The sequence below is a fragment of the Rhincodon typus genome, chromosome 2 (genome assembly GCF_021869965.1).
Source record: "Rhincodon typus isolate 14 chromosome 2, sRhiTyp1.1, whole genome shotgun sequence".
Taxonomy (NCBI): Eukaryota; Metazoa; Chordata; class Chondrichthyes; order Orectolobiformes; family Rhincodontidae; genus Rhincodon; species Rhincodon typus.
The window spans coordinates 90,337,616-90,364,835 of NC_063333.1; the positions used below are offsets into that span (position 1 = coordinate 90,337,616).

General features: G+C 40.0%; 1 protein-coding gene across 1 annotated transcript in view; it reads right to left on the reverse strand.

The window, feature by feature from the left end:
* The window catches only part of LOC109923706 (thyroid hormone receptor beta-like), a 35,803-nt gene extending 9,975 nt beyond the window's left edge, over positions 1 to 25,828 (reverse strand). Inside the window, exons 1-6 of the mRNA XM_048607299.1 lie at positions 25,507 to 25,828; positions 17,524 to 17,624; positions 10,679 to 10,826; positions 9,963 to 10,168; positions 7,207 to 7,353; positions 4,707 to 4,965 (exon numbers count right to left, since the gene is read on the reverse strand). Coding sequence (XP_048463256.1) covers positions 4,707 to 4,965; positions 7,207 to 7,353; positions 9,963 to 10,168; positions 10,679 to 10,826; positions 17,524 to 17,624; positions 25,507 to 25,828 — 1,183 coding nt within the window. The remainder of the gene's footprint in view (positions 1 to 4,706; positions 4,966 to 7,206; positions 7,354 to 9,962; positions 10,169 to 10,678; positions 10,827 to 17,523; positions 17,625 to 25,506) is intronic.
* Between the last annotated feature and the right edge of the window lie 1,392 nt (positions 25,829 to 27,220).

Here is a 27,220-nt window from a genome sequence, read left to right on the forward strand (position 1 = left end):
CAGACAGGGTCCCATTCCATCAATGTACAAGTCACTTCTCACCACTCACTAGTGAGAATCTCGTTGAGCTATTCAAACGTTAGGTAGAAAATAGGAATCTCTCTCTTGACATCAAGAATCTCATTTTCTTATTCCCAACAGACTCACCATTGCCCATGTCATTCAGGGGCTGAGAGATTTCAGCCCTTCATAATGAGTCCTCATTGATGCTGCATGCGCGCGCGCACACGCGCACACTCTCTCTCACACACACTCACTCACACACAGACACACACACGCGCGCACACATACATGGCAAAGAAAGCAGGGGTAACATTACGACTCCAGTGTATAAGTCATCTGTGATCATTGGTATCAGAGCCTAGAGGTCTGTGCCAGATACCCTGGGAGCTGACATGATACTATATCTTTGATAACTCCTGTTGCTGCTTCATTTCAAGGACCAATGCTTTGTAAGGAATGATGGGGGAACAAAGACTACCCCCTCCAACTAGAGCTGATGACTCCATTACTCAGCCCCTGACTCAGCAGCCCATTGTTCCACAAAGGCCATCGTGGAACAGACAATCAGTCTCCTAAAGGTGAGGCTCTGATGTGTGGATCAGTCAGGAGGAGCTGGAAGTAGGGTGTACTGCATTATCCTTGCACTTTGAGTCCTGCACAACTAGAGCAATCAAAATGGGGGTGCTGAAGAGCTGGGAGAGTGGCAGCAGTTTTCTGAGAAGGCAGATGGGAATATTGAACATCAGGAACATCACTTTTTGCATGACAGAAGAGCAACTGGCATAATAATTCAAACTGGTCTTAATTGACATCTGCTTCCATTAGATGTGAGTTGGGTACAGTGATCATCCGTTGACTAAATTTGTTTTTGCTCAAAGGCAAATGACTTCTTTTTGTTTTCTGAAGCAAATACAATTCTTTTTGTTTGATTTCCTTTGCTTTTTCTGACGGTCAATAAAAATTTACATTTTCAACTGTTTGAAAATTTTCCAGAATGTGATGCCCCCACTTTGAACATTGAAAAATTATGTTGTGCTGAATATTAGGGAGGGGTAGCACTGTCTTAGACAGGGTTCGAAGATGGAAAGGCACTAGGTATGGGTAAGCTACGTGGCTTGATTTTTTCAGCTGCAGTTACAACGACATTCAATCAGACAAGAAATGATGTAAGTTGGCACAGTGGCTTAATGATTAACACTGCTGCCTCACAGTGGTAGGGACCTGGGTTCAATTCCATTGTCGGACAACTGTGTGGAGTTTACATGTTCTCCCCGTGTCTGCATGGGTTTCCTCCGGGTGCTCCAGTTTCCTCCCACAGTCCAAAGATGTGGGAATTAGATGGATTGGCCATGCTAAATTGCCCATAGTGTCCAGGCACGTGTAGGCTAGGTGGGTTAGCCATGGGAAATGTAGCATTACATGGCTAGGAAAAAGGCCTGGCTCTGGGTGGGATGCTCTTCGGAAGGTCGGTGTGGACTTGATGAGTCGAATGGCCTGCTTCCACACTGTAGGGATTCCATGATAAAGAAGCAATATATTTAATACTGTGAGCTTCTATCTCTGTTGAAGAATAACTCATAAAACTGGTGTATCCTTAAAATTTTTTTTTCCCTGTCACAGTGTATTGTGAAGGGCTATTCATGGTTGACAGTGACTATCATGGTGCAGGGTGGACTTTAAATATGCACCAAGGGCACAAATCCCACAATGCCCCAGCACTGACAAATGCTACTACTGGCACTGGTAAGCACACCATAGTGAGAGGGTAGAACTGGTGCATACAGCATAAGGTTAGCAGAGGAGAATTGCATGAGATAACTCACTAGAGCTCACAGAGAGAAACCTTTCACAAAACTCCCCAAAATCAGCAATCTGCCAATGCCAACATTCAGAAGGTCCACAACTCTTAACACTTTTAAAAATCCTGAAACTTTCTTGAGATCCAAATTTCACAGCTTCCACAGTCTATCAGGTATTCAAATTTGACAAGCTTATTACCCAATCATATCGCAGCTGACCCACTGACACTTCTTCTTTCTTGTAGCAGAAACTGGAGAAATTGTCATAGAGCTACCAGGCATAGGTGTGCCTGCATATCATGACCTCCCAGGAGAAGATGGTGCTGTGATTCATTGTGCTGGTAGTGAGGTTATTACAATCAACATCACTGAAATCATCCAGGATAATGGCATATTTCTGTTTCATGCATCTTTTAAAATTCTACTATACTCTTATCTCCAGGCTGCAGATGTTGTAATCGTGATCCCTCACTTACCAACCAATTCACTAACTACATAGCACTGAGCAATATCACAGATAAATTTCTGTGCTGGTGCAATGCTAGGTATGTAGATTATACTTTCCCAATGATTTGGCTGATTTATTTAAACACATGGTCCTCCAACTGTTTGTAATAGGCAGAGTACAAATGGTACTCAATGAACCCAGACTTACAAAACACAAATGTCTACTCTTAAATGTACTTTCACAATTAAGGAGGACTTGCTAAATAATCCTGAGTGCACCTGTAGCTCCTCTGATGCCCACCTCAAAATAATCAGTCAAGCTCATATGTGCTTATATATGATCCTAGAAATCTCATGAATGGGCCATGTTCCCTGAATCAAAACCAATATGTTCAAGTCTTGCATTAGTTTTGAGTTACCTGTTAGCATGGCAGCCTATAGTTCCATTGTTTTCTCTATGGCAATGCCTCAGCCAATCGAAGTCAACTTACCAACTAACCAACATGCTTTTTTCCTGTTGTATAAATTGTTGTTATGATTTGCAATAGGCATTCTTGCATTTGTCCAGATGAGTGCAAACCATAAAGTGTTAGCAATGTGTCTCTCCTTTCAGCACGATTTAAATTGAAATTTTCTGACACGTTCTTGCATTCTCCATCACAATTAACTAGTCACATGGTTTTACCTTTATTTCAAAGACATTTTTTAAACATTTGTTCTTGGTATTATGGACCAGACCAAAACCCCTCAAAATACATCAAGGAGACAGCCTAGACCCTAACTTTTCTTATTTAGAGGCAAGTGTAAGGCATGGCATTCCAGATGCAATTCGGTTGGTCAAACTATGAGGCTGTATGCAAAACACTCTTTATTTTCACACTACAGTTAAAATACAGACAAAATAAAACTTTTTTAAAAAAAATTGGCTTAACTGTAACTCTATTGAAATGCTTAGTAAAATAATATATATTGACTATGACTGATTAGCTATTCCAGTAAAGCAGCCTCCCATAAACACCATTGGCAAAAGCAAATAGAAAGGAAAATTCAAAAACACGAACCCAGCAGTAAGGAATGAACATTAGCTTTTGCAGAGAAAGAGCTGTGACTTCTTCCAAAAAGCTAACTTCACCAACTGAAAGCAAAACCTGCAAACCCTGAGGCTGAGACAGCTGACCCCACCCACTCATGTTTCATTTGTCTACTTTGAAAAAAAAACCCCAAAACTAGTTACACTGCTTGCACAGAGCAGATAACACTTGCTTTCAGAACAAATCCCGCTTAACAGCACACCTCATCACACCGGAATGTGAACAACAAGAACATAATTTATTGCTCATGCCCATCTGCTTTTGAGAAAGTGGTAGTCCATGTAATGTAGGTACTCCCAGTGTTTTCTGTAGGAGGTTGAAATGACCAAGTAGCTTGCTGAGCCAATTCAAAGGGTCATAGAGAATCAACTATGTTGCTTGAATTAAATGGAGGCCAGATCAGATAAGGACAGCAAGTTCCTACCTGAAGGACAGCAGTCTTACAATGATTATTTAAGAGGTGAAGTGTTTATTGTGGATTTATGAATTACTTGAATTAAAATTCCATATGTCTCAGAGGCCTAATCTGGGCCTCTGGATTACAAGTCTATTGAAATTAACATAGTGCTACTGCTCTGTTTTCTTTACTGATTGACTGAAGTGCTCCTTTACATTGTGTTTCATTTAAACAGTTTACAGATCAGACATTGCGCAACAATTGATCGAATCTCCTATTTGTGCTTGGAACATCTATTATTTTCTTTGCCCATCATGTTTTACATATTTCGATAAAACATTTGATTGTTTTTCAGTTTGCAAGGACAGTGCCAGCAAAAAGAACTCGTCTATTCCTCCCCCTCATCATTCCAAAATTTGAACCAATCTTTTGTGTACTTCTAGTGTTTTACAATTTTACACAAAGTTGAATTTCTTTTATAGCTGAATATTAATAACGATTTTGTGGAACACAATTCTCTGTAACACAAGTATCAAATTGCTTTCGTTGTCACATTATTATAAATTAACTGGAAAATGGCAAATGTGAATGATTAAAAATGTCACACCACGCTGAAGGTCAGACCACTGACAGCAGCAGCTTGGCCAGCTTTATGAAATTAAACTCTGAAATTGTACATGACAATCCAATGTTTAGGCAGATTATCTTGGCATCTTTTATTGAATTGGAACCCGCCTGTACCAGGTTGGTGGAGAGAAACTATATCTGCACTACTATTTAGTTTGCTATTTTTGTTCAGTTAAGAAACTAAGCAAAAGATTAAAGTCTCCAACTCTAAGCATTCAGTGACTGACACAGTTTCTGCAGGAACACCTACGTCAAGGTTGAATTACTGCAGAGGATTCTGAAGGGTCAAATCCATTTGGAAAAATTGTACTTCATATAATACAGTCGAAAATGTCATTATACCTGAAGACATCAAAAGCACAGCCTGGAGCAGAGCTACTTCACTGTCATCCAAGTTGAATGCAGACAAAGATATTCCCAGATCAAAAATTGCATCTGATACGACACCAAGGCCTCCATTTTTTAACTGTTCTCTTTTGACAGCTATCTCTCCATTCAAAGTTAAAGTCTCACTTTCAGGATCATAGCGAACAGCTGCCCTCAGGGACATGATTTCCATACAGCAGCCTTTCAGAAGGACTATCTGGTCTTCACACGGCAACTACGAAATAAAGAGGAGCAATTAGTTTACAACGTAAAACATTGGTTGTATTTGAAAACTGATGGCAGTTTGCATTCTGCATTTAATTAATAATGTTTTTAAAACTTACAAAATAAATGGAAGAAAAGCATAAAACTCGCAGAATTAATCATTCACCAAGCAATTCCAAGGGAAACACACTCAGGATTTGTATTGAAAGATTCAATGAAAATGAGGAAAGCATGTAAGGAGCAGTACCAAACACACTGTAAAATGTGGTGTCAATCTGGTGGAACTACAACACAGGGACTTTTGCATACCAGACTGGAAGCAGCATACAATAGACAGGGCAAAGTGATCCAAGTCCTGTTACATCCAGGGGTGAATTGTGGTGGAAAATTAAACAGGAGGCTTCGTTATCTGAAGAGTTGTGAATAGTAATTGAATTGATGAAGGTCATTGATGATGCAGCAGAAAATGGTTGGACCTAGGAAACAATACTGAGGAACTAAGGTCTCTTGCAGCACAGTGGTAGTGTCTCTAGCTCTGAACCAGGTAGGTCTAGGTTCAAGTCTCATCTGTTCCAGAAATGTGTAATCACATCTCTGAACAGATTGATTAGAAAATATCTGCCCTGAGGAGGTCCTGCAGAGATATCCTGGAGCAGAGATGGCTGACCTCCAACAACCACAACTACCTTCCTCTGTGCCAGGTATGACTCCATCCAGCTTAGAGTTCAGATTTCCCTTTACTCTACTTTTGCTCAAGATTCAATCTACAACCAGTACAGCTCAAACTTTAATCTTGTAGATGGTGGTTGCAGCCCTGCTGGCCATTGCTGTTCTCTCTCTCCAAACAGATTCTGTGAGGAATAGTGAATTCAACATGGTCAAAAGGCTGAAGGAGTCAAAATACTCAGCCTGAAAAGATGACCACTTTGACCTACCTTGGCTGCATCCCTACTGATCTGGAGAACATCATGGCCAACATTTGAACAAATGAGACTGAAAGGGTCATCATTTAGAACTGCCCAAGCTCTAACTGGTTTATTTTGATACAATTCATTTTTGAATAATCTGGATTAAGATTATCAGTGAATGTCCACAAAGGAACGGTTCTTCTCCTGGATGGACCTGCGGCACTATAAACAGAGTGTGTTTCAAAATATCAGACATGGACACGCTGCACTGGAATGGGACCAGACATAACAAAATCAGGTATCTCAGTATAAAACTGGTGTCTGGAAACTCTAGACTGTTGAACAAAAGTCTGGTCAAGAATGTAGGCTTAGATGGTTACTTAAAGGAGAAAAGCAATATTGAGGTTCAGCGGATTCGGGAGGGAATTCCAAAGTTTAAGGCATCAGCAACTGAAACCACACATACTAATAGTGATATGATTAAAACCAGGGGATGCTAAAGACCAGGAATACTGGAGTGCGGCTATCTTGGAGGAAATGGAAGCTGGTGGAGATTACAGATAGATAGAGGCAAGGCAATGGGAGAGTTTAGACACAGGGGTGTGAAGTTTAACACTAAGGAGTTCCTTAACCAGGAACCAGTGTGGGTTAATGAGCGCAAAGGTGTGGGTGGAACAGAACTTGATGCAAGTTAGGACATGGGATCACAGAGTTTTGAATTATGTCAAGATTACGTCAATGCTAGAATTTGGAAGGCCACCCATGAATACATTGAAACAATCAGATCCTGAGGCAACAAGGACATGGAGAAGGGTTTCAGCAACTGGTGAGCTGAGACAGTGTGGAGTCAGGCAATATGGATTTGAGTATGACTGGTCTTACTGATCGTGCAGCTACATCATTAATTTCTCATTTCAGAATTACATGCAACATCAACTTTGTGACAGTTTGGTTTGTGATGGGGATCGAAGACAGTGGGTTAGGTCTTCCCAACTAATTGATTGGAGGGAATTTTCACTTCTCCAGTACTGAATATCAGACAATAGTGAAGAGGGTGAAGAGGTGTTGATGGGCTAATACTGTAGTGTTCATTTGGAAGTTGCCATGCTTTTGGACAATGTTGCTAAGGAGCAGAATAGATGAAAAATCAGAAGTTGTGAATCAATACTGTGGAACACCAGAGATGGGAAGAGGTACCAGCCGAGGGGAATCTGTGTCTATAGTTAGATAGATAGCAGTGCAACCAGGCGAGTGCACTCCCTCTCAGCTGCGTAACGATGGAGAAGTGAGATTCAAATAGTCCATTAACAAAGGTATCATAAATAAGGAAACAAAAATCCTACCTCACAAAACATAGGTAGCTTTTTGGCAAAATCCACTACCCTTGTAATTGCGGGTGTGATAATTTTTGTAAACTCACTGAACGCTTCCAGGTCTACCTTGCTCCCTTCAGCTGTATTCACTATTGGTGCTTGCCCAATATCTTCAGGCTAGAGATTGAACAAAACAATAAATGTAATTGCTTCATGAAAGGATTTCTGCTGTTCCACTTCTCAATATTGCTATGCTGTTCTATTATTAAGGCAACAAGTAGTAATACTGATCAATGTATTTAACATTACTCTTGTCACATGATCAGTTCACCATCAACTACATTGTCAAACATCAGCTTCATCCCATGCTTCTTTCATAGGAAGCTAACTTGCCAGGGATCTGATTCCAGGGATCCTGGGTGCAATTTATTCATATAGCTTTGGGCTAAAACATTGGGTTCTTTGGGGAAAAGAGAAAGTCTATTTGGCCTATTAAGCCAGTCTCTTTTAAATGGATGAACCTCATCCATTGTGGTTGTCAGATGCATTTAAATCTGTACATTCTTCGTTTTATGAGCCTACAAGCCAAGCTCTGGCCAAAAAATGTCAGTTGTGATTCTTCCACTGATAAGATCCTTCTCAGCTGCAGCTGTAACCAAAACTGCTGCGTTCTGTCAGGACCAGATTCCGTGCTGCACGTGGGAAATACAGATGTGGGTCTGTAAATAAATTAATGCTTTGTCTGCAGTGTCAAATCAAATCCTTGAGTAAAGCAACAAAATCAGGAGTTATGGTCAAAAAATATTAAAGAATGGGAAAATTCCCAGAAACGGCGAAACAAAGGGGAACTTCTCGTAACAACAGTGTGGAGCAGTGGTGACAGGAGTTGGAGAGGCGTGTGTGCCTGTATTGAGAGCAACGAAGGGAGTCATTGTGACAATGAAAAGGAAAAGGGAAGGGATGACAAGTAGTTTGAATGATTGTTCAGGTAACTGCCCCCCATTGAATATGGATAAACCTATATATTGCTTTAAAAAACGCTGAGTACGATACTGAGTTCATATACAGGGTTATATGATTCTGAATTAATGACCAGTTTGTCAGGAATTTAGAATTTATGATTTCCAAAAATGATCCAAAAGAATTCTATCCCAGTAATTTGTTCACTATGACTCTGGCAAAATTTGCAACACAGGAACAATATTTTGTATGAGATCAGTTAAAGTGTGTTGGCATATTCTGTCTGCTCAGCCATCTGTTTAGAAGTGCAGTAAATCTCCAATTTAAAGTGCCTCATACGGAATTGGTTTACATTAAGACTATAATGAGACTGCTGAGTGTACTTGGCATTGGGATTTCTGTAATAGTGCCATTTCTCACAAGAATCAATATAGTGTCATGTGTCTTGACAGGCATCATTTTGGAAGTGTCACTCCTGTTCATTGACTCTCTCACACTCCCCAACTCTCCAGCTCACTACAGCCACTCCCCACCATGGCCCTCCCACTTTCGGCTCCAGCCACTCCCTTCACTTGCACTCTATCTTCTGAGCCTTCTCTCACTCAAACATTTGATACAGAAAAGGGGTGAATGCAAGGTGGTGGCAAACAGGAGGGAAGTAATTAGTAGGAGAAACCAGGGAGTAAAGAGAGAGTTGATGAAATGGAAGGAAAGTAGAGAGAGTTTGTTTTTATTCATGTACGGGATAAGAGTGTCACTGGCCAGGAACCATTTATTGTTCATCCCAGAGGGCAGTTAAGAGTCATTCACATTTCTGGAGTCACATGTAGGCCAGACCAGGTAAGGATGGCAGTTTCCTTCCCTAAAGGACATTAGTGAACCAGATGGGTTTTTCCAACAATCGACAATGGTTTCATGGTCATCATGAGACTCTTAATTCCAGATTTTCATTGGAATTTGAATTCAAATTCCACCAGCTGCTATGGTGGGATTACAACCCAGGTTCCCAGAACTAGAGTCTCTGGATTAACAGTCCAGCACTATTATACCCACTAGGTCATTACCTCCCCATATTTCTTTTAACAAGTTTCATTTAGATTTTAAAATTGATCTTATTTTAGAAAAATATTCCATTTATGAATGCATAAATTTAAGAATGTACAGGATTAAACTTACAGGCTATAAGGTTTTTAAGAGAGAAGTTTCTTCAGAATTTAATCATAGCTATTACAATGGTTGTAATTGCTTGAAGTTGCTTCACTTAAAGTTACACTCATCAGGACACAACTACAGTGTTAACTGAGAAGGCACTGCACTGGTAGGCAGTTGTTAAAATGAGTTTGATAAATAATTACAAAGTTGAAGGGGAGACTGACTATTCAGCCCAAGATGTCAATTGATGTGTTATAGTTCTGACAAGTCTCCTTGTATAATGTTATGTGGTCTTTTCTCTGCTTTGGTAATAATAAACCATCATTGCTTGTGATTTCCTACTATAATGGTCTACAACTTGCAGTTTCAACTTCCCCATCTCAAAGTGGATATCACAATTACATGAGTCGGGACTACGTGAATGCAAAAAATACATTAACACTCATTTTCACATTAACTGTTTTAATTGTCTTAGTAGTGAAGAATGTTTCCAGATTCTTACAGATTCTCTATTTATCTGTGGAAATTGTTTTTTTCTCTCAAAACATTTGGAATGAAGGTTGATAACCAAAACATTCTCAAAATATAAAAGAGCAAGGAACACTGCTTATTTCATGAAATACTGGGAATTAATACATTCTGTCTAATTTTTCATCAGCTGCTGAGCAACTTGCCAGGAATTTTCGCTTCTGTTTCCAATGATTTCCTTGAGCATTAGTGCCCATGTGGGCTTCCGTCACTGTTCTGATAAGTTCCCATTCCTCATCTGTCGGCTCAGGTTTGTTTATAAGTGCCTTTGTCAGTTCCTCTCGACGTCTCTTTTCTCTGTTTTCTTCTATTAGTTTGCGTTTTGCTAAACGTTTGCCATCATCCAACACCACTAATTACACAAATAAACAAAGCAATAAAATTACCATGTTTCATTTTTACATTTTATGAACATTATTCTCCCTAGTGTTGCTGCATAAACATTATTACAATGATACCACTGATGCCAGTTTAACTGGATACCCCAGCCTTGACTGGCGTGAGTTCAGAAATTTTTGGAAACAGTTCTTCGAAGGGCATAAACTACCAAGCTTTTACAGTTTAAAAAAAATGGTGGATATCTGAAATAGAAGAGAACAGAAGCTGAACCCCTTCATCAACTGAAATATTTGCCAATCTTTCTGTTCAAAATGCAATTTTTACCTCCTCAGCATTTCAAATATTCTCTGCATTTATGGTTTGGAAGCGAATTTTAAGGATTATGCTCTTTAGTTGTAACTGATCTGTAAACATCTGTAGAATGGTGTACAGCAATGATATTAGGGGAAAGGGAACTGAAAGAAGCTATTTCTAAAAGTCAAAAGCAGAAAATAGCTAAAACGTCAATATTAAAGTTGCTTACAGTCAGTTGCCATGCCAACAGCAATGCACTTTTTGAACCGGCATTCCTGACATTGATTTCTTGTTACTTTGTCGATGATGCATTTTCCTTCATATTTACAACTGTATGCTGGCTGAAGGTTTTTCTGTATGGTTCTCCTGAAAAAGCCCTGAAGAGAAAAGGATTTAGAAGGTACCTTTCCTTTAGTTGTCAAAATATTTTGTGGCGTTATAGCTTGAAAATAGACAGTGGGTAGTATCCCACAATCTTTCCAGTCCAGTACTGTTACAAATCTATTGGAATGTATTTAAAAGACTACAAATTAAGCCAAGAAGTCACAACACCAAGAGGACTATGGGTGTTATCGAGGATGGATCTTCTGCTCACCTCTCGCAAGCCCAGCATCAGTACTGAGATTTCCTGCTTCCCTAGGCTTTCAATTGACAAGTGCCTTAGTGATGGTGCTATGAAACCAGATGCACCAGGTCACCAATTAGTGTTTACGATACCCACCTTGAAAAGATTGTCCAATAATCTTTACATTACTTCATGGTGGGCATTTGTGGCATAGTGGTAATGTCCTTACCTCTGAACTAGGAGGCCTGGGTTCATGTCCTCACATCAGGCTATATTTTCTAAGCAAGAGCTCAAAACAGGATCTTCATTAGGTGCCGTGGGGCAACAGCAGCAGCAGAATTGTTTTAGCAATCTGTAACCTTTAGGCCTAGCCACTCTACCATTACTATCCAGCTAACCCTGGTTCAATAAAGAGCACAGGAGGGCATGCCGGAAGTAAGGACCAGGCATACCCACAATTGATATGCCAAACTGGTGAAGAAAGAACAAAGGATTATAACAGGAGGCAGAGGCTCCACAAATAGTTTCATCCTAAGCAATGGGATAGTCCAAGCATATCAGTTGAAAAGGTAAAACTTAAGCATTTAATCCATCTTCAGCCAGAAGCACTGAATGGACTATTTGTCTTAGCCATATCCTGAGGTCCCCAGCATCACAGATATGTTTTAAGCAAATTTGATTCACTCTGTTGCATGGTAGCATAGATTCCAAGCCAGGAAGGCACGTACCTTAAAACATTTACATGACATCCTGTCTTGTGACATTCTGTTAATAAAGATACATGGTTCACTTTCAGTCACTCTGTAATGGAGTTAAGTGTAGTCAATCACTGACTCCAATGATTGTAGTCATAACTACAATTGTAATGTACACAATCAATTGTGTGTGTATAATAAACAGTAACATCAGTAAATACAGAACTATAAAGACCATGTCTTTTTATTTTTCCATATGTTTAATTGTGGACTGAAATGACAAAAGAACAGTTTAAAATCAAGGATTGCCGGAGGATAGCTGCATGTTTTGAAAGCATCTCAGTCCACCTCAGCTCTATTTTAGAGAGGGCCTGTTGAAAGCACACAATGGGAAGCTTCATACAGTCAGAAAGGAGAGAACACATCCAGATTGAGACACAACCCGAGTGAGTATATGGATCAGGGAAGGGAAGAGGATCTTTTTCTTGCTTTTTTTTGACTCACAGTTTGTAAGGTCTTTTTTTTCTAGACAAAATACATTGAAGCCAAGATCAGGGGCCCAACGCAAAAATGTGACATCACAGGTAAACCATAAATTCATTGGTTAAGGATGAGATTGCAGAGAACTTGGAAATGCATGGTGCAATACGGCGGCATCATCAAAAGGAGGTCATGCCTGACAAATCTGTTAGAATTCTTTGAGGAGGTAACAACCAAGTTTGACAAAGGAGAGCCAGTGGACGTGATCTATTTGGATTTTCAGAAGGCCTTTGAAAAGGTGCCACACAGGAGGCTGCTGAATAAGATAAGAACCCATGGTGTTTGGGGCAAGGTACTGGCATGGATAGAGGGCTGCCTGACTGGCAGAAGGCAGAGTATGTAGATAAAGGGATCTTTTTCAGGATGGCAGTTGGTGACTAGTGGATTCTGTAGGGGTTAGTGTTAGGATCACAACTATTCACACTATACAGTAATGATCTGGATGAAAGAACTGAGGGCATTGTTGCTAAGTTTGCAGACAACACAAAGGTAGGTGGAGGGACAGGTAGTGCTGAAGAAGCTGGGAGGCTGCAGAAGGACTTGGATAGGCTAGGAGTGTAGGCAAAGGATTGGCAATGAGGGAAATTGTGAGGTTCTGCACTTTGGCAGGAAGAATAGAGGCATAGACTATTTTCTAAACCAGAAAAGGCTTCAGAAATCTGAAGCACAAAGGGACTTGGGAATCCTAGTTCAGGATTCTCTTAAGGTTAACATAGAGATCAGTTGGTAGTTAGGAAGGAAAATGCTTTGTTAGCATTCTTTTCAACAGGACTAGAATACAAGGGCAGAAACGTACTGCTGAGGTTGTACAAAGCTCTAGTCAGACCACATTTGTAATACTGTGAGCAGTTTAGGCCCCTTATCTAATGAATGATGTGCTGGCACAGGAGGGGGTCCAGATGAGGTTTACAAGAACAATCTCAGGGATGAAGGGCTTATCATAGGAGGAGCGGTTGAGGACTCTGGGTCTGTACTCTATGAAGTTTGGAAGGTGAGGGGGATCTGATTGAAACTTACAGAATACTGAAGGGCCTGGATAGAGTGGATGTGGAAAGGATGTTTCCACTACTAGGAAAAACTAGGCCTTGAGGGCACAGGCTCAGAGTGAAGGCACAACCCTTTACAGCTGAGATGAAGAGGAATCTCTTCAGCCAGAGGGTGGTTAATCTGTGGAATTCATTGCTGCAGAAGGCTGTGGAGGCCATGTCATTGAGTGTATTAAAGCCAGGGATAGATAGGTTCTTAATTAGTGTGGAGATCAAGGGTTTTGGGGGCAGGCAGGAGAATGGGGTTGAGAAACATATCAGCCGTGATCGAATGGTGGAGCAGACTCAATTAGTCGAATGGCCTAATTCTATTCCTATTCCTCATGGTCTTAATAAAATAGTTCAGGACAATCGCTGGATGTTGCTTGATTTACTTTAGTGTTGCATGCAAACCTTCAGTACGTGACCTGTTCAAATGACCTTTCTCCCGGCTTTTCCACTTTTGCCCTCAGTCCCTCTTCCCTCCCCAGGTACTGCCTCTGCTCTCAGCCTTGCTTTCCATCCTGTCTCCTGTCCTTGGCTACCTGACCCCTCCTGTGACTCTGCTCCTGCCCTTGTTCTTCTTTGGGACCTGCCACTCTTTTGTGCCCCATCCACCATGCTTCATTGTTACCATAGGTCTTTAGGTTTTCTTCTGGCTTCATCCATTTCTGAGCTTACAAGTCCTGGGCTCCATCTAGTCTCAGAAATTAGTCTCCAGCTGATAGCTGCACTATCTAACTCTTGCCACTAGATGGAGCCTGGTCAATCTCAAAGTCCTGATGGCAAGTGCATTTTTAATTGCACACCCATATTGTACTTCTTTTAAATTTGGTGATGCAGTGGATCTTTTAAGTTATTTCAGCGAGCAAGTGCGACATATGTGCACTATTTGAAATGTTTGATTCAAGGTGGGAAATGTCCAAAGGAACCGAACTCTGGCTTTAGCACTGATTTCTTTGGGAACACCTGATTCATTTAAAAGTTGTTTCACTTAAAGTTGCATTTTCCAAGAACACAACCATATCTTTAAGTGAGGGCTTACTGTATGTTTTCTAATAAAAAAATTCCAAATACTCATGTTCAAAGGGACTTGTATAAGGAACACAGGGTTAGCTTGAAGGTACAACAAGCAATTAGGAATGCAAATGGTACATTGGCCTTTATTGGATGGGGATTGGAGTAGAAGAATAACAAAGTCTTGCTGCAAATGTATAGGCTTTGGTGAAACCACACCTGGAGTAGTGTGTTCATTTTTTAGTGATGATATAATTGCACTGGAGGCATTACAGCGAAGGTTCACCTAGAATTGCTCCTACGGTGATGGGGTTGTCGCTGGATGAGGGGCTGAATAAATTGGGTCTGTACAATCTGGAGTTCAGAAAAAAACAGGAGGTGATCTCATTGAAACAGGCAAGAAATACAAGTCTATGGGTCCTGACAACATTCCAGCATTAGTACTTGTGCTCCAGAACTTGCCGTTCCCCTAGCCAAACTGTTCCAGAATAGTTTGTCAGGCAGATGCCAGTGTTGAATGTGGAAAATTGCTCAGTTATGTCCTGGACCCAAAAAGCAGGGGAAATCCAATCAGGCCAATTACTGCCCCATCAATGTACTCTCATTCATCAGTAAAGTGATGGATGGTGTATTCAACAGTGCTATCAAGCTTCAGCTGCTCAGCGATGCCACGTTTGGGTTCTCACAGGGCCACAAAGTTCCTGACCTCATTGCAGCCTTGGTTCAGTCATGGACAAAAGAGCTGAATTCCAGAGGTGAGGTGAGGTGAGATTGACAACCCTTGACATCAAGCTTGCATTCAATTGAGCGCAGCATCAAGGAGCCCTAGCAAAATTAGCATCAATGGGAATCAGGGAGCAAAATCGCCGCTGGTTGTAGTCATACCTAGAACATAGGAAAATTGTTGTGGTTGTTGGAGGTCAGTCATCTCAGCTCCAGGACATCTCCACAGGCCCAACCAGCTTCAGCTGCTTCATCAATGACCTTCCCTCTATCATAAGGTCAGAAGTGGGGATGTTTGCTGATGATTGCACAATGTTCAGCATCATTCACAACTGCAGATACTGAAGCACTCCATGTTCAAATGCAACAAGATCTGTACAATATCCACACTTGGGCTGACAAGTTGCAAGTAACATTCGCACAACATAAATACCAGGCAATGACCATCTCCAATAAGAGACAATCTAACTACCACGCCTTGACATTCAATGGTGTTACTGTCACTGAATCCCCCATCAACATGCTTGAGGTTACCATTGACCAGAAGCTCAACTGGACTCACTACATAAACACAGTGGCTACAAGCACAGCTCAGAGGCTAGGAATACCGCAGTGAGTAACTCACCACCTGATTCCCCAAAGCCTGTTCACCATCTACAAAGCACAAATTAGGAGTGTGATGGAATACTCCTCACTTGCCTGGATGAGTGCAGCTCTAATAACACTCAGGGAGCTTGACACCATTCAGGACAAAGCAGCCTGCTTGATTGGCACCACATCTACAAACATCCACTCCTTCCATCATCGATGCTAAATAATATGAGTGTGTTCAATCTACACTATGCACTGCAGAAATTCACCAAAAATCCTCAGATGGCTCCTTCCAAACTCATGACATCTTCCATCTACAAGGACAAGGGAAGCAGATACAAGGGAACATCACCACCTGCAAGAACCCCTCCAAGCCACCACCATCTTGACTTGGAGATATATCGCTGTTTCTTCACTGTCTCTGGGCCAGAATCCTGGAATTTCTTCCCTAATGGCAATGTGGGTCAACCTAGAGCACATGGTCTGCAACGATTCAAGAAGGCAGCTCCCACCACTTCTCAAGGGCAATGAGAGATGGGCAAGAAATGCTGGGCCCAGCCAGTGATGCCCACATCCCACAAATTAATAAAAAAAAACTGAATGGCTTAACAGGACAGACACAGATGTTTTTCCCTTAGTGAGGAATGCAGCACATGGGGGCACAGGTTTATGATAGGGATCTGCAGATTTGATGCAAAATGGATTTGAGACTGTAAATTAACCATGATCATACTGAATGACGAAGCAGGCCTGAAGGGCCACACAGTTACTATTGCTCCTATTTCTTGTGCCACATGAGCTGCAGACACTGATTGCATATATGGTTGTCTGGAATCGCAAAACTCTTCACTAATTCATACCAGCAATGTCTATCCAATGTGATTTATTTATTTGATTAGTTTATTCATCTTTAATTGAATCAATTGCTTTTTTTTTGATGACTAAGTGACTTATCTGCTTTAAGATACTCATGATGCCATGTCACAGTGTGTTAGCCTAGAGACAAATTAACAAACTTCACTAACTACTGGAGATAAAAATAAAGAAGCAGCACCTATTTTCCCATCTGCATCAATTTCCCAGCTTTCGTATACAGTGAACAAAGCATTCTTCCACATTCACTCTGTGCTCCAGACTTTCATTCATCTCTAACTTCTTTTCATCTCCAAAGTCCTCAAATGTGTTGTCATCTCCTAAATGTGTTCCCAACTTTCCTGAAACTCCATAATTGAATCTCTCTAATTAGGTTTGTGTCCCACAAAGGCAGGAGAACAGTGCTTTTACTCATAGTCAACTCATTAAAATCATAAATGAAGTTCTATATGACTGTGATCTTAGTAAAATATCTCTCCTCTTTCCATGCATATGCAAACGCCAGAATTGGGTTGTCAGTTTTATCTGATAAAATCTGGCTGAGAACCTTATCTGTGTCAGTATAGCAAATATCTGAGCCATTGATCATTTAGTATGCTAGCTGTGTAATAGTTTAACAACATGATACAGAATACATATGCTCAGAGCTGCTCTGGGCTACAGTGGATCTGGAAATAATTTAGAAGAAGGGACAACAAATGTTAATGGTTATGAAAGATGCATTCTTAGTCTTTTAGTGCAAGAATTTTAAACAAGCATGTTTTTGGCCAATCATGGTAGTATGAACTCTCAAACAACAACTCTGGCATTGCAATACTTTGATTTGGCTTCTGTTTGTGATAATGATTCCCCTCCAGGAAATCTGTCACATTTGTCTTGTCTGAAGAAAAAGAGGGAATGGAGGAATGGCAGTCAGGGGAGACTATGCAATGGAAAACTATGCCCTTCCATTTTCTGTTTTATATTGTACATACAACGTAGGAACAGCCTGGACTTCACTGCGGACCATTGTTTGTGAAGCATAACGTGACCGAAAGTTGCTTACCTTACACCCTTCACAAGTGATACAGCGATAGTGATAGCCTGTGGCTTTGTCACCACACACAACACAAAGTTCATCTTTATCCAGATAGCTTGGTATATAACCTGAAAAGCAACACAAACAGAAATAGCTCAGTGTTACAGAAGCCTCACTGCAATATATAAGATGACTGATAAAGCCCAATGAGAACGCCTGTCAGAAAAGTTACAAGGTGTACAATTTTTACAAACCTGTAGTTCAGCTGAAACTGTGGGGCAAACCTGTTAAATGAAGAGTTTGTAAGTCTGCGCCAATAGCAGCACCATTCCAGAAATTAACAACTACTAATCCATAGGGCACGGTGGTTCAGCGTTAGTACTGCTGCCTCACAGCACCAGGGACCCGGGCTCGATTCCAACATCAGGCAACTGTCAGTGTGGAGTTTGCACATTCTTGCCGAGTCTGCGTGGGTTTCCTCCCAAAGTCCAAAGATGTGCAGGTTAGGTAGATTGGCCACACTAAATTAACCACAGTGTGGATTAGTCTTGGAAAACGCAGGGTTACAGGGATAGTATAGGGGGTGGGTCTGGGTAGGATGCTGTTTGGAGGGTCGGTGTGGACTTGAAAAGGCCGAATGGCCTGCTTCCACATTGTAGGGATTCTATGATAAACAGAGAAGATCTCCCTTATTAGCTGCAAAAGCTGCTGTAAAATAAGTTCATACAATTTCAACCTGGTTCCTTGCGGTGAAGACATGCCACGCACTGCAGCCTTTAGTTGGACTATATACTGTTACAAACAGAAAACACTCAGATTTATGAGCATCTGGAAAAAGACAAGTTAATATTTCCACTGGAAAACCTTCATCACAAATATCAACTTGTCCTCATAAATGTTAACTGGTGTGACGCATGTTTCAGCAGCACTGTTTTTGTTCCAGATTTCATCATTTGCATTTTTTATGTATTTGAAATTATGCTGTCAATCTCAGGTTAAAAGGGAATCAAACAATGCTTACTTGTTTAATCACAAATGTTATGCTGGCCCTGGGTCTGCTAATCACTTCAGATCTATACAGATTAGCCTCATGAAGAGTGGAATGAAAAACATCATTATGATAGCTTATCTGTTCCTCTCCTCATGATTTCTCTCTTATCAGGGCATCAGATAGGATTTCTGGTTTTAAACAAAAGGGTAGATCTCCCACCCACAACTCTCTTTTGCAGAGTACAATTCTAAGAGAGGCTGTCATGCTTTAGCACTTGCTCAATTGATCATTACTGATGAATGAGCCTGGTCACAGACAGCCGCCAAGCAATAAGGAAAAACTCAATCCTATCTAAATCAGATATTTCTGGAAGGATTGGTGGAGAGTTGAGGAGAAACGTTTCATCCAAAGGATGACAGTTATCTGGAACTCAGTGCTTGAAAAGATAGTGAAGACAGAAACCCCCATCACATTTAACCTTGTAGCCGTCAGGAATACAGAGCCAGGGCTGGAAAATGGGCTGTGGTTTGTAAGCTGGCAGATACACATGGCCTGAATCAATTTTCAGTGCCGTACATTTCAATGTTTGCATTTATCTTTCCAGCAGAGGTCACTGGATAGAGAGCACGGAAAGTAGTTCTGGATAGCTTTCTCTTTCCATATCCAAGGGAATGTTGAAAGCATTACCCCTGCCTCCTGTCTGAGGACCAAGAACTCCTGTATGAACTTGAGGTCGATGGCATTGAGTCCAATGCTGATTAATTAGGGGTGCTTGATTTGTCCTCAAAGTGCCTATCCCTAGGCTTTTCAAAATGATCATCACACCTCCTCCTCGAAAATGCCTCTCTTTCTGTATGAACTACAGGCTGGTTTCCAATTTCCCTTTCCTGTTCAAACTACCCAAACATCTGCTCCAGTTTACTATAACTCCATTTCTGAATCTCCAGTTGGGTTCCTAGTACTATCACAACATCAAATGAGGCTAGCAGGAAACAAGATTACTGATTTGGATGCTTTTTTTTGCATGTTTTATAATGAAAGTAAACAGCTAGGTAAATCGAAAGACTAATTCTGAGCTGACAATAAATACAGTAGTTTAATAAAAAAGGTTTAACTTGATCTACTGCCTGCATCCTAATTCATATCAAGTCTTATTTTTCTGTCACCCCTGTGCTTGTTGACCCAGCATTGTAATCTCCTTCAGCACTATCCTCGGTATTGCTTCTACCCTAGCCTTTTCTTCATCTGCCACTCCCTTCACTCCATTATTAGTGGCTGTTCCACAGTTGTTCAGGCACTAAAGCTCTGGACTTATGGTTACTCTAAAAATGACTAATTTAACCAAACCTTATGTCACCTGCCCTAATACTTCCACCTCGGACTTGATGCCAACTTTTGTCTGATTAATATAACTACAGGCATTTTTCAGAGGCATATAAATTCCTTTTAAATATAAGTTTTTGTTATTAATGGAGAATAAGTAAATCATCTCCCTGCCACACTTCCTAATAATGCACCGACCCTCCATACATGTCTTGCATAACTGATGATTCTTACTATAAAGAAAACTGGTAGCATCTATTACTGTTATTGAACTTCCATCGTCTAATTTTATACTTGAGATCTTCATGGACTAAAGTGACTTTTTAAAAGGACAAATACTGTTCTAAAATGCTGCTGGAACACCTGACCAGATGGAGACAAGCTCATGAAACCATCAGTAAACAAGGATCAGATCCAAGCCAAGATTAACACCATTATAAAAAGACCTTGGAACTCCGATCTGTATCTCCCAGCTGATTCAAATTTTCTGAAAATTAAATACTGGATGAAAGTCATCTACAGATTCTTGAGCTTGAAAACACCAAGGCCACTACTGGAATCCACAAAGCAACTGGATTTTAGCTAACAGCTTTTGAACAGCAAAACAGAGGGAAAATTAAGAAAAATGAATTGATAACAGGAAGCTGCAATTCTCTCTCTCCCTCTCTCTTTCTCCTGGTCTGTCTCAACCTTATAGTTAGTGCCCAGTGAAAAACCAGCTTGGGACAACAATCATTCACTGAAAATTCAACATCTACAAACTCCATTAATCTTACACAATACGAATCAACACTTAAACAACTAGGTTTAAAGTTGTTTAAACCTCAAAGACTCTAAGGACATTTTTTTTAATGTTGCACTAGCCTCTTCTTCCTGCCTGTGCCACATTCTACTTTATAAACTTATTAACAGTGCTTGATGTTTCGTTTCTATTTTTGGGTTAGTAGATAACCAAATTCCTCTTTCTTTCACTCAAAAAAACCTTGTAATTTCGGTCCTTCATTTTGATCTTGTCAATTACACTGTAATTGAAATGAGACTGCTGTGAGCTAAAAAATAATCATTGCTGCAGCAACTTGAGAGTCTGTTAAAAAGAGGGGAGTCAATAAACCCCTCCTCACCTGGTTGTATTAATACACAAGATGAACTGTTCGGATTCGATAAGGATGTGAGGGCTTGGTAGAAAACATGCCTTCCCAGCCACTGGCCTCAATGAAGCTGGCGTGTTTATCTTTGGTGTTATTTTCTGAGATGTGAGACCTACACATTGAGAGGGCAGGGCAGTGGACCATTAAAGTAGGGGCAGTACATGTCAAATGCTGCTTGCAGTAATGTATCCATGCTCTTAACAACTGCTGCAAGTGTCATGTTCTTGGATTTTTACACGAAACAATTTTTCAGGATCTGCTTTCCTCTGACCATAATGCTCCCATCCCCCAATATTGCTATACAAAAACCAAAAGGACTGCGGATGCTGTAAATCAGGAACAAAAACAAGTTGCCGGAAAAGCTCAGCAGGTCTGGCAACATCCGTGAAGAAAAAAATCAGAGTCAACGTTTCGGGTCCGGTTCTGAGGAAGGGTCACCGGACCCAAAACGTTAACTCTGATTTTTTTCTTCACAGATGCTGCCAGACCTGCTGAGCTTTTCCAGCAACTTCTGATTTTGTCCCAGTATTGCTATGTCTGGTTGTGCTACTGGCAATATTATTGCCTTTTCTCTACCTTTGTTGTTTTCTTATTGAACATTTTGTTGTATCATTTGTTATTGTCTTGCACTTCTGAAAGTGCTTTTGACAGGATATTGTGGTCTGCACTTCTCAACAAATGACAATCATGCAATACTCTTATTAAAGCTATTGTCTTGATTACCAGGATTCCTCTGAAATCATGCACACTGTGCTACAGATAGTTTGGCTTTTCTAAGGTTCTCCTGCTCATAAGTCATCCTTATTTTTCACTTTAACAATTGTCACACCATACTGGGGTAATGCGTTGGAAATCAAGCCCTGCTATCCCTGGAGTCATCACAAAGTTAAAGATTTATCAAATTTCACAAAATTCCACAATTTACCCAACTTTTGGACCTAAGTTGACAGAAAGCATGGACCAGGTTGCAGTACTAAACAACAGTTACTATTTATTACAAATAAATAGGTTCCATCTCCAGACAAACAACTATAAACTGCTGACGTATAATTGTACTGGTTACAGACACAGATGGACGTGAAAAACACACTTGTGTTACGGGTGGAGGAGAAAAACTGGGGAAATAGTTCATTGGTCCCTTTTCACAGGGATTGCTTAGATGATCCTTTTGGCTTGTCGGGATTTGCAGCTTCTCATGCTCTCTTCCTCAGGTTCTTTCACTTGCTTGTGAAATCTGGCTCTCCACCACCAACAGCACCCCACAAAAGATCCATGTCCTGGTGCCTGGAAATCCCAAGTGCTGATTCTGCAGGAATTACCCAGGAAGTTTGTACTTCTGAAGGGAAATTCTCCTCCACAGAACTTTTCAGACCTACCTACTTGAGTAGTTACATTGGGAAATGCTGGACAGGTTAAAACCATATCAAATCTTGGTTAATCACTCGGGTTCCACATCAATGCAAATTCCCCACTGACCTAATGATCAGGACCCAGCTCAGCCAGCTGCCAGCTAACCATCTGCGATCCTACCCATTTGCGATCCTAACCATCTGCGATCCTACCCACCTTACTAATGTGCCACCCCATCCACTTGCTACCCTACAACCTGACACACCTACCACCTTTACCTTTCCTCTGTGTCTTTTCAAAGTAGTTTTTACCAGAGTTTCTCACCTAGTGCTGTAGAAAGGAGTTGTGGCTTCTGTGAAGACTTTTTCCTCTGCTTTCAGCAAGAATTCCTATGTTTGGCGAATTTGTAAGGATCCTTTGTTGAAGGTTGGGCCAAAGAAATCAGAATAAGGCAAGTAGTTTTTTCCCATTTCGTCTGATCAGAGCCAGAATGTTGGCAAGGTGGCTCAGTGGCGAGCACTGATGCCTCACAGTGCCAGGGACCCAGATTCAATTCTACACTCAGGCGACTGTCTGTGTGGAGTTTGCACATTTTCCCCGTGTCTGCGTGGGTTTCCCCCTGGTTTCCTCCTACAACCCAACGATGTGCAGGTTAGGTGGATTGGCCATGGGAAATACAGGGTTACAGTGGTAGGGTAGGAGGTTGCGTCTGGGGCGGATGCTCTTCGGTGTATTGGCGTGGACTCGATTAACCAAATGGCCTGTTTCCACACTATCAGGATTCTATGATTAATCGGACTTTTGCCCAAATCGGGACATTACAACCTATGATTCCAGAATACTGGGTCTGCTGCAGACTTTTTAAATTAGTTCATGGGATCTGACCAACACTGGCCAGGCCAGCATTTATTGCCCATAGGGAAGTTAAGAATCAACTATATTGTTGCAGAATCTGGAATCGTATGAAGGTAAGGATAGCAGTTTCCTTCCCTAAATCAACAACAGTTTCATGTTCATCATTGGACTTTTAATTTCAGATTCGTACTGAATTCAAATTCTACCATCTGCAGTGGCAGAATTCGAACCTGGGTCCCTAGAGCATTAGCCGGTTCTCTGGATTAATAAACCAGCAATAATACCTCCAGGCCACCGCCTCCCCATTAATTCACTTAATCAAAGCAGAAGGCCATTCACTCTACTGTGGCTGTGCTGATACTTTGAAGGAGCTAACTAATTGGTTCCATTTCCCTGCCCTATCCCTATGTTCTTGTACTACTCCCCCTTATCTAATTATCTTGTGAACAGATTCTTTTAAAAAACGTACTCCGGATTATAGACACGTGTTGTATTCAGAAACATATTTCTCATCTCATCTCTGGTTCTTTTGTCAATTTTAATAAAATTGATAGAAAACTGAATGCTCTAATAGTCAACTATCTTAAATATCACGGTAGTTAGCAACTACAGGATAGTAGAAAGTGAATTAGCTGAGCATTGGTCTTTTACTATCCATTAGTTCTTGGATCGCTCACCACCCATACCTCTTCTGTTGTCAAAGTTGTCTTCTAAACGCTCAGTCTACTTTTTTGTCCCAAATATTGCTTTTATCTATGACAAATCTTAAATCTCCACAAAACAAATTCACTCCATACTTAAAATATTGATGAAAAAGACATTTTATCAAAGCTTTTTGTCTTGAACTCATCAAGACAATTCACAGGAATACCATTTTAGAGGAAAAACCAACATTTATGCAATATAAATGCCAGTTTTCCTTTAAACTGGATTTCTTGCAAATCATACTGATCAGCACAAGACAAAAAAAGCTTTGGCAAAATGTGTCTTTTAACAACATCATTCAACTTCCATACTACCAAACAACTATTTTAATTTTTAAGTACTGTTTCCATAGCCAGGACTCATTTAGAAGCTCCCTTACACTACTAAACTGGGCACAAAAATCAAAATTGGCTGGTAGTTAAATGATCATTGTTGTACATACTGTCGTATGTGGAAGATTTGCTGTTATCTTCCTTTTTCTAGGGATCTACAGGGTTCACTTGGTCTGATGTAGTAGAGGAAAATGACCTATTGGTCTAACTAGAAGCTCTCTTGCTTAACAAGAAGTACTTTATTCCATGTTAGCAACTGGTTACAGGTTACCTTGATCGTATAGACACTGTTACAGAGACTATGAGGAGATCCTTGATTTTAGGTTTGATTTCTCCGAGGTCCTAGGCATTTCTGCCCCAAGTTCATATGACATCAGTATACTGTACTTACGGCAGTCCTCAGTATTAACGCCTTCAGACCCTAATATAACAATCCCTTCTTTTAACCATTAATATCCATTGCAACTTTTTCCCTTTTGAATCTATTACAGTTAATGCTGACTTTTGCTCCTAACAGATTTAAAATTCCGGCACATTGAATACTTTTCAATTCCCAAGTTTTACATCGCTGAAGTATTGCTTTTGATTTACAATTGTTCTCTTTTTTACCTCATTCATTCTTGAATGAGTCTTGACACAGTTTAATAAAAAGAAACTCCTTCCCTACTACAGAAGCAAGGGCTGCATCAACTTGGATCAGACTGACACAACCATATTTGAAATAGAAATTACGTAAAATGGCAACAAAACAAGCTTAATTGTCTCAGTGTGGTTATGAATGTAAGTATTGATTCAGACTGACTATTAAATCAAATATATTGAGAAATTCTAGGCCTCAGCTATCAGTTCAGAAATATCTCTTTACTGTAATTCATGCCAGACAGTTCTTGGATTCTTTTGAATTTAATTTTTACAATTTTTTCAGTACAAAATACTGTTGTACCATATTTGCAGTCCCTTCTGATGATTTTGTAATATTCTTGTCAATAAAGTAATAAAATTACGCAAATAAAATTTAATCAGTTAACCTGACATAGAAAAGCAAGTCACTCTATGATAATCAATTACAGGCACCTTAGCATTACTTAGCAACTTGAGCACCTTTTCCAAGCACCAGAATACACAGACGACTGGACTGCTTCAAGATTTAACATTAAAGCAGTTTCAAAACCCAAGCACAAACTTGGGTGCCACACAGTTGACAAATCCACACAAACAGCAGGAGATTCACTGCTACTTCAGCTGTAGGTCTAAATATGCAGGACAAGACACAAGATTAAAAATAAAACTAACAATACCACTATACCTTTCCTTGGTGAGAAAGATGGTGACTGATCTTGACAAAAAACATCTTTATGATCATCAAAATATTCAGCCTGGAAAAAGCGGTTCATACTTGTGTTCATATTACAATACTCGTTCTGAAACTCGTTTCCAGGGTAACTGGAAGTCTGATTCACAATCCAGGTCTGGTCCATGCAAATGTTGTTGCTGTAAGGAGCCTGAACATTAAAACCACTATAAATCTGGTTGTCCTCTCTATGCATGTAATAATCTGGTGACTGCATGTAGTAGTTGCTATTGACTGCCACTTGTGTCTCACACATTTCTTGCATGCAGTAGTTCATTTTACTTTATATAGATTTCTGCAATGTTACACAGCACTTTCAGCATAAACTTTGGAAATAATTTATCTCATGAAAAATTGTCGCCACAGAAAAATTTGTAGGAACTATAAGAAAAATATAAAATGTACAAATTTTACGTGCAGAAGTGAATGCAAAGTACACCAGTGCCAAAATCTGATATATATACACAGACAATCACACTCAACACTGCCCCTCCAACAATTAAACAAATGAGGAAACAGATTAATGACTGTCAAAGGCCTTAATCTACAATGAGTTCCAATTCTCGTGGCAGACAGATAGGTAGACAGGTAGACAACCTCCAGACAGTAAGCACAAACCGGAAAAAAAAATTGTCTGATATCCTTGGTCAGAGACAAGCTTGCCTGAAAACAGCACTAATTCCCAAAAATCAAACTATCAGAATAGAATATCTATGAATATCTGTGAATTTCTATGTTTCCTGTTTATTTTTAAATAAATCTGACAGGTCGTGAAACACTGAAATCAATAATGAATTCCATACAATTCAAAAACTACTTTTAAATAAGCCAATTTGTTTCTGACTGTGTAACCATTATTAATCTGTTATTATTAGCGATATCGATTATGTTTTAGAGTATTAAGATGTACTGCCAGTGAGCTCAGAAACTGATTACAACAACAGGCTAGCCGTCTCACAGTATGCTCCATTAAGCTCATGATCAATCAACTGGCTAAAAACAATTAATTTATTTTTAATTTAAAATTAACATACAAAATAAATAGACTTGTGCAGTTACAAAGCAAATTTTAAAAAATAGCCAGAAGCATATCAATTATCTCATACATAGACTGGTAAAAATGAATTATCAACTGTATTGATAATTTCAGAGTATTAGCCTTATGGTCAGTTAACTCAACAAGGGTGATTAATATAAGCAGCTCCCAGCAGGCCGTTAGCAGATAAAGAAGTGTGTACTTTACCAAATTAAGAAATAATGTATTTCAGAATTCAAATAAACACAGAATTGCTTACAATTTAATATGTAATTATTTTTCAGATCATTGGGTTTATATAGCTCTCAAACTGAGGTTTATTGGAAAGGGATTTTTAAAAATCCATTTTCTTAATGCTTGGCTTTGTATAACATTCAGGTGAATATTTTGGAAGTGTACACAAATTCGATTTACACAGCTTGAATTGCCTTTAGTCCCATCAAAAATTTAGAAGGGTTCAGAATTATAATTATGCTGGAACACATTCCTGGTAAAAACTATGAAGTAGGTTATGTTGAAACATTTCATTTGTTTGCACAGTTCTTAGAAAAATCTAATTCAAAACACTCATTTTAAAGACAATTAAATAAGCAATAAGACTTTAAAGCGATCAAGTCTAACATCTGTTGTTTC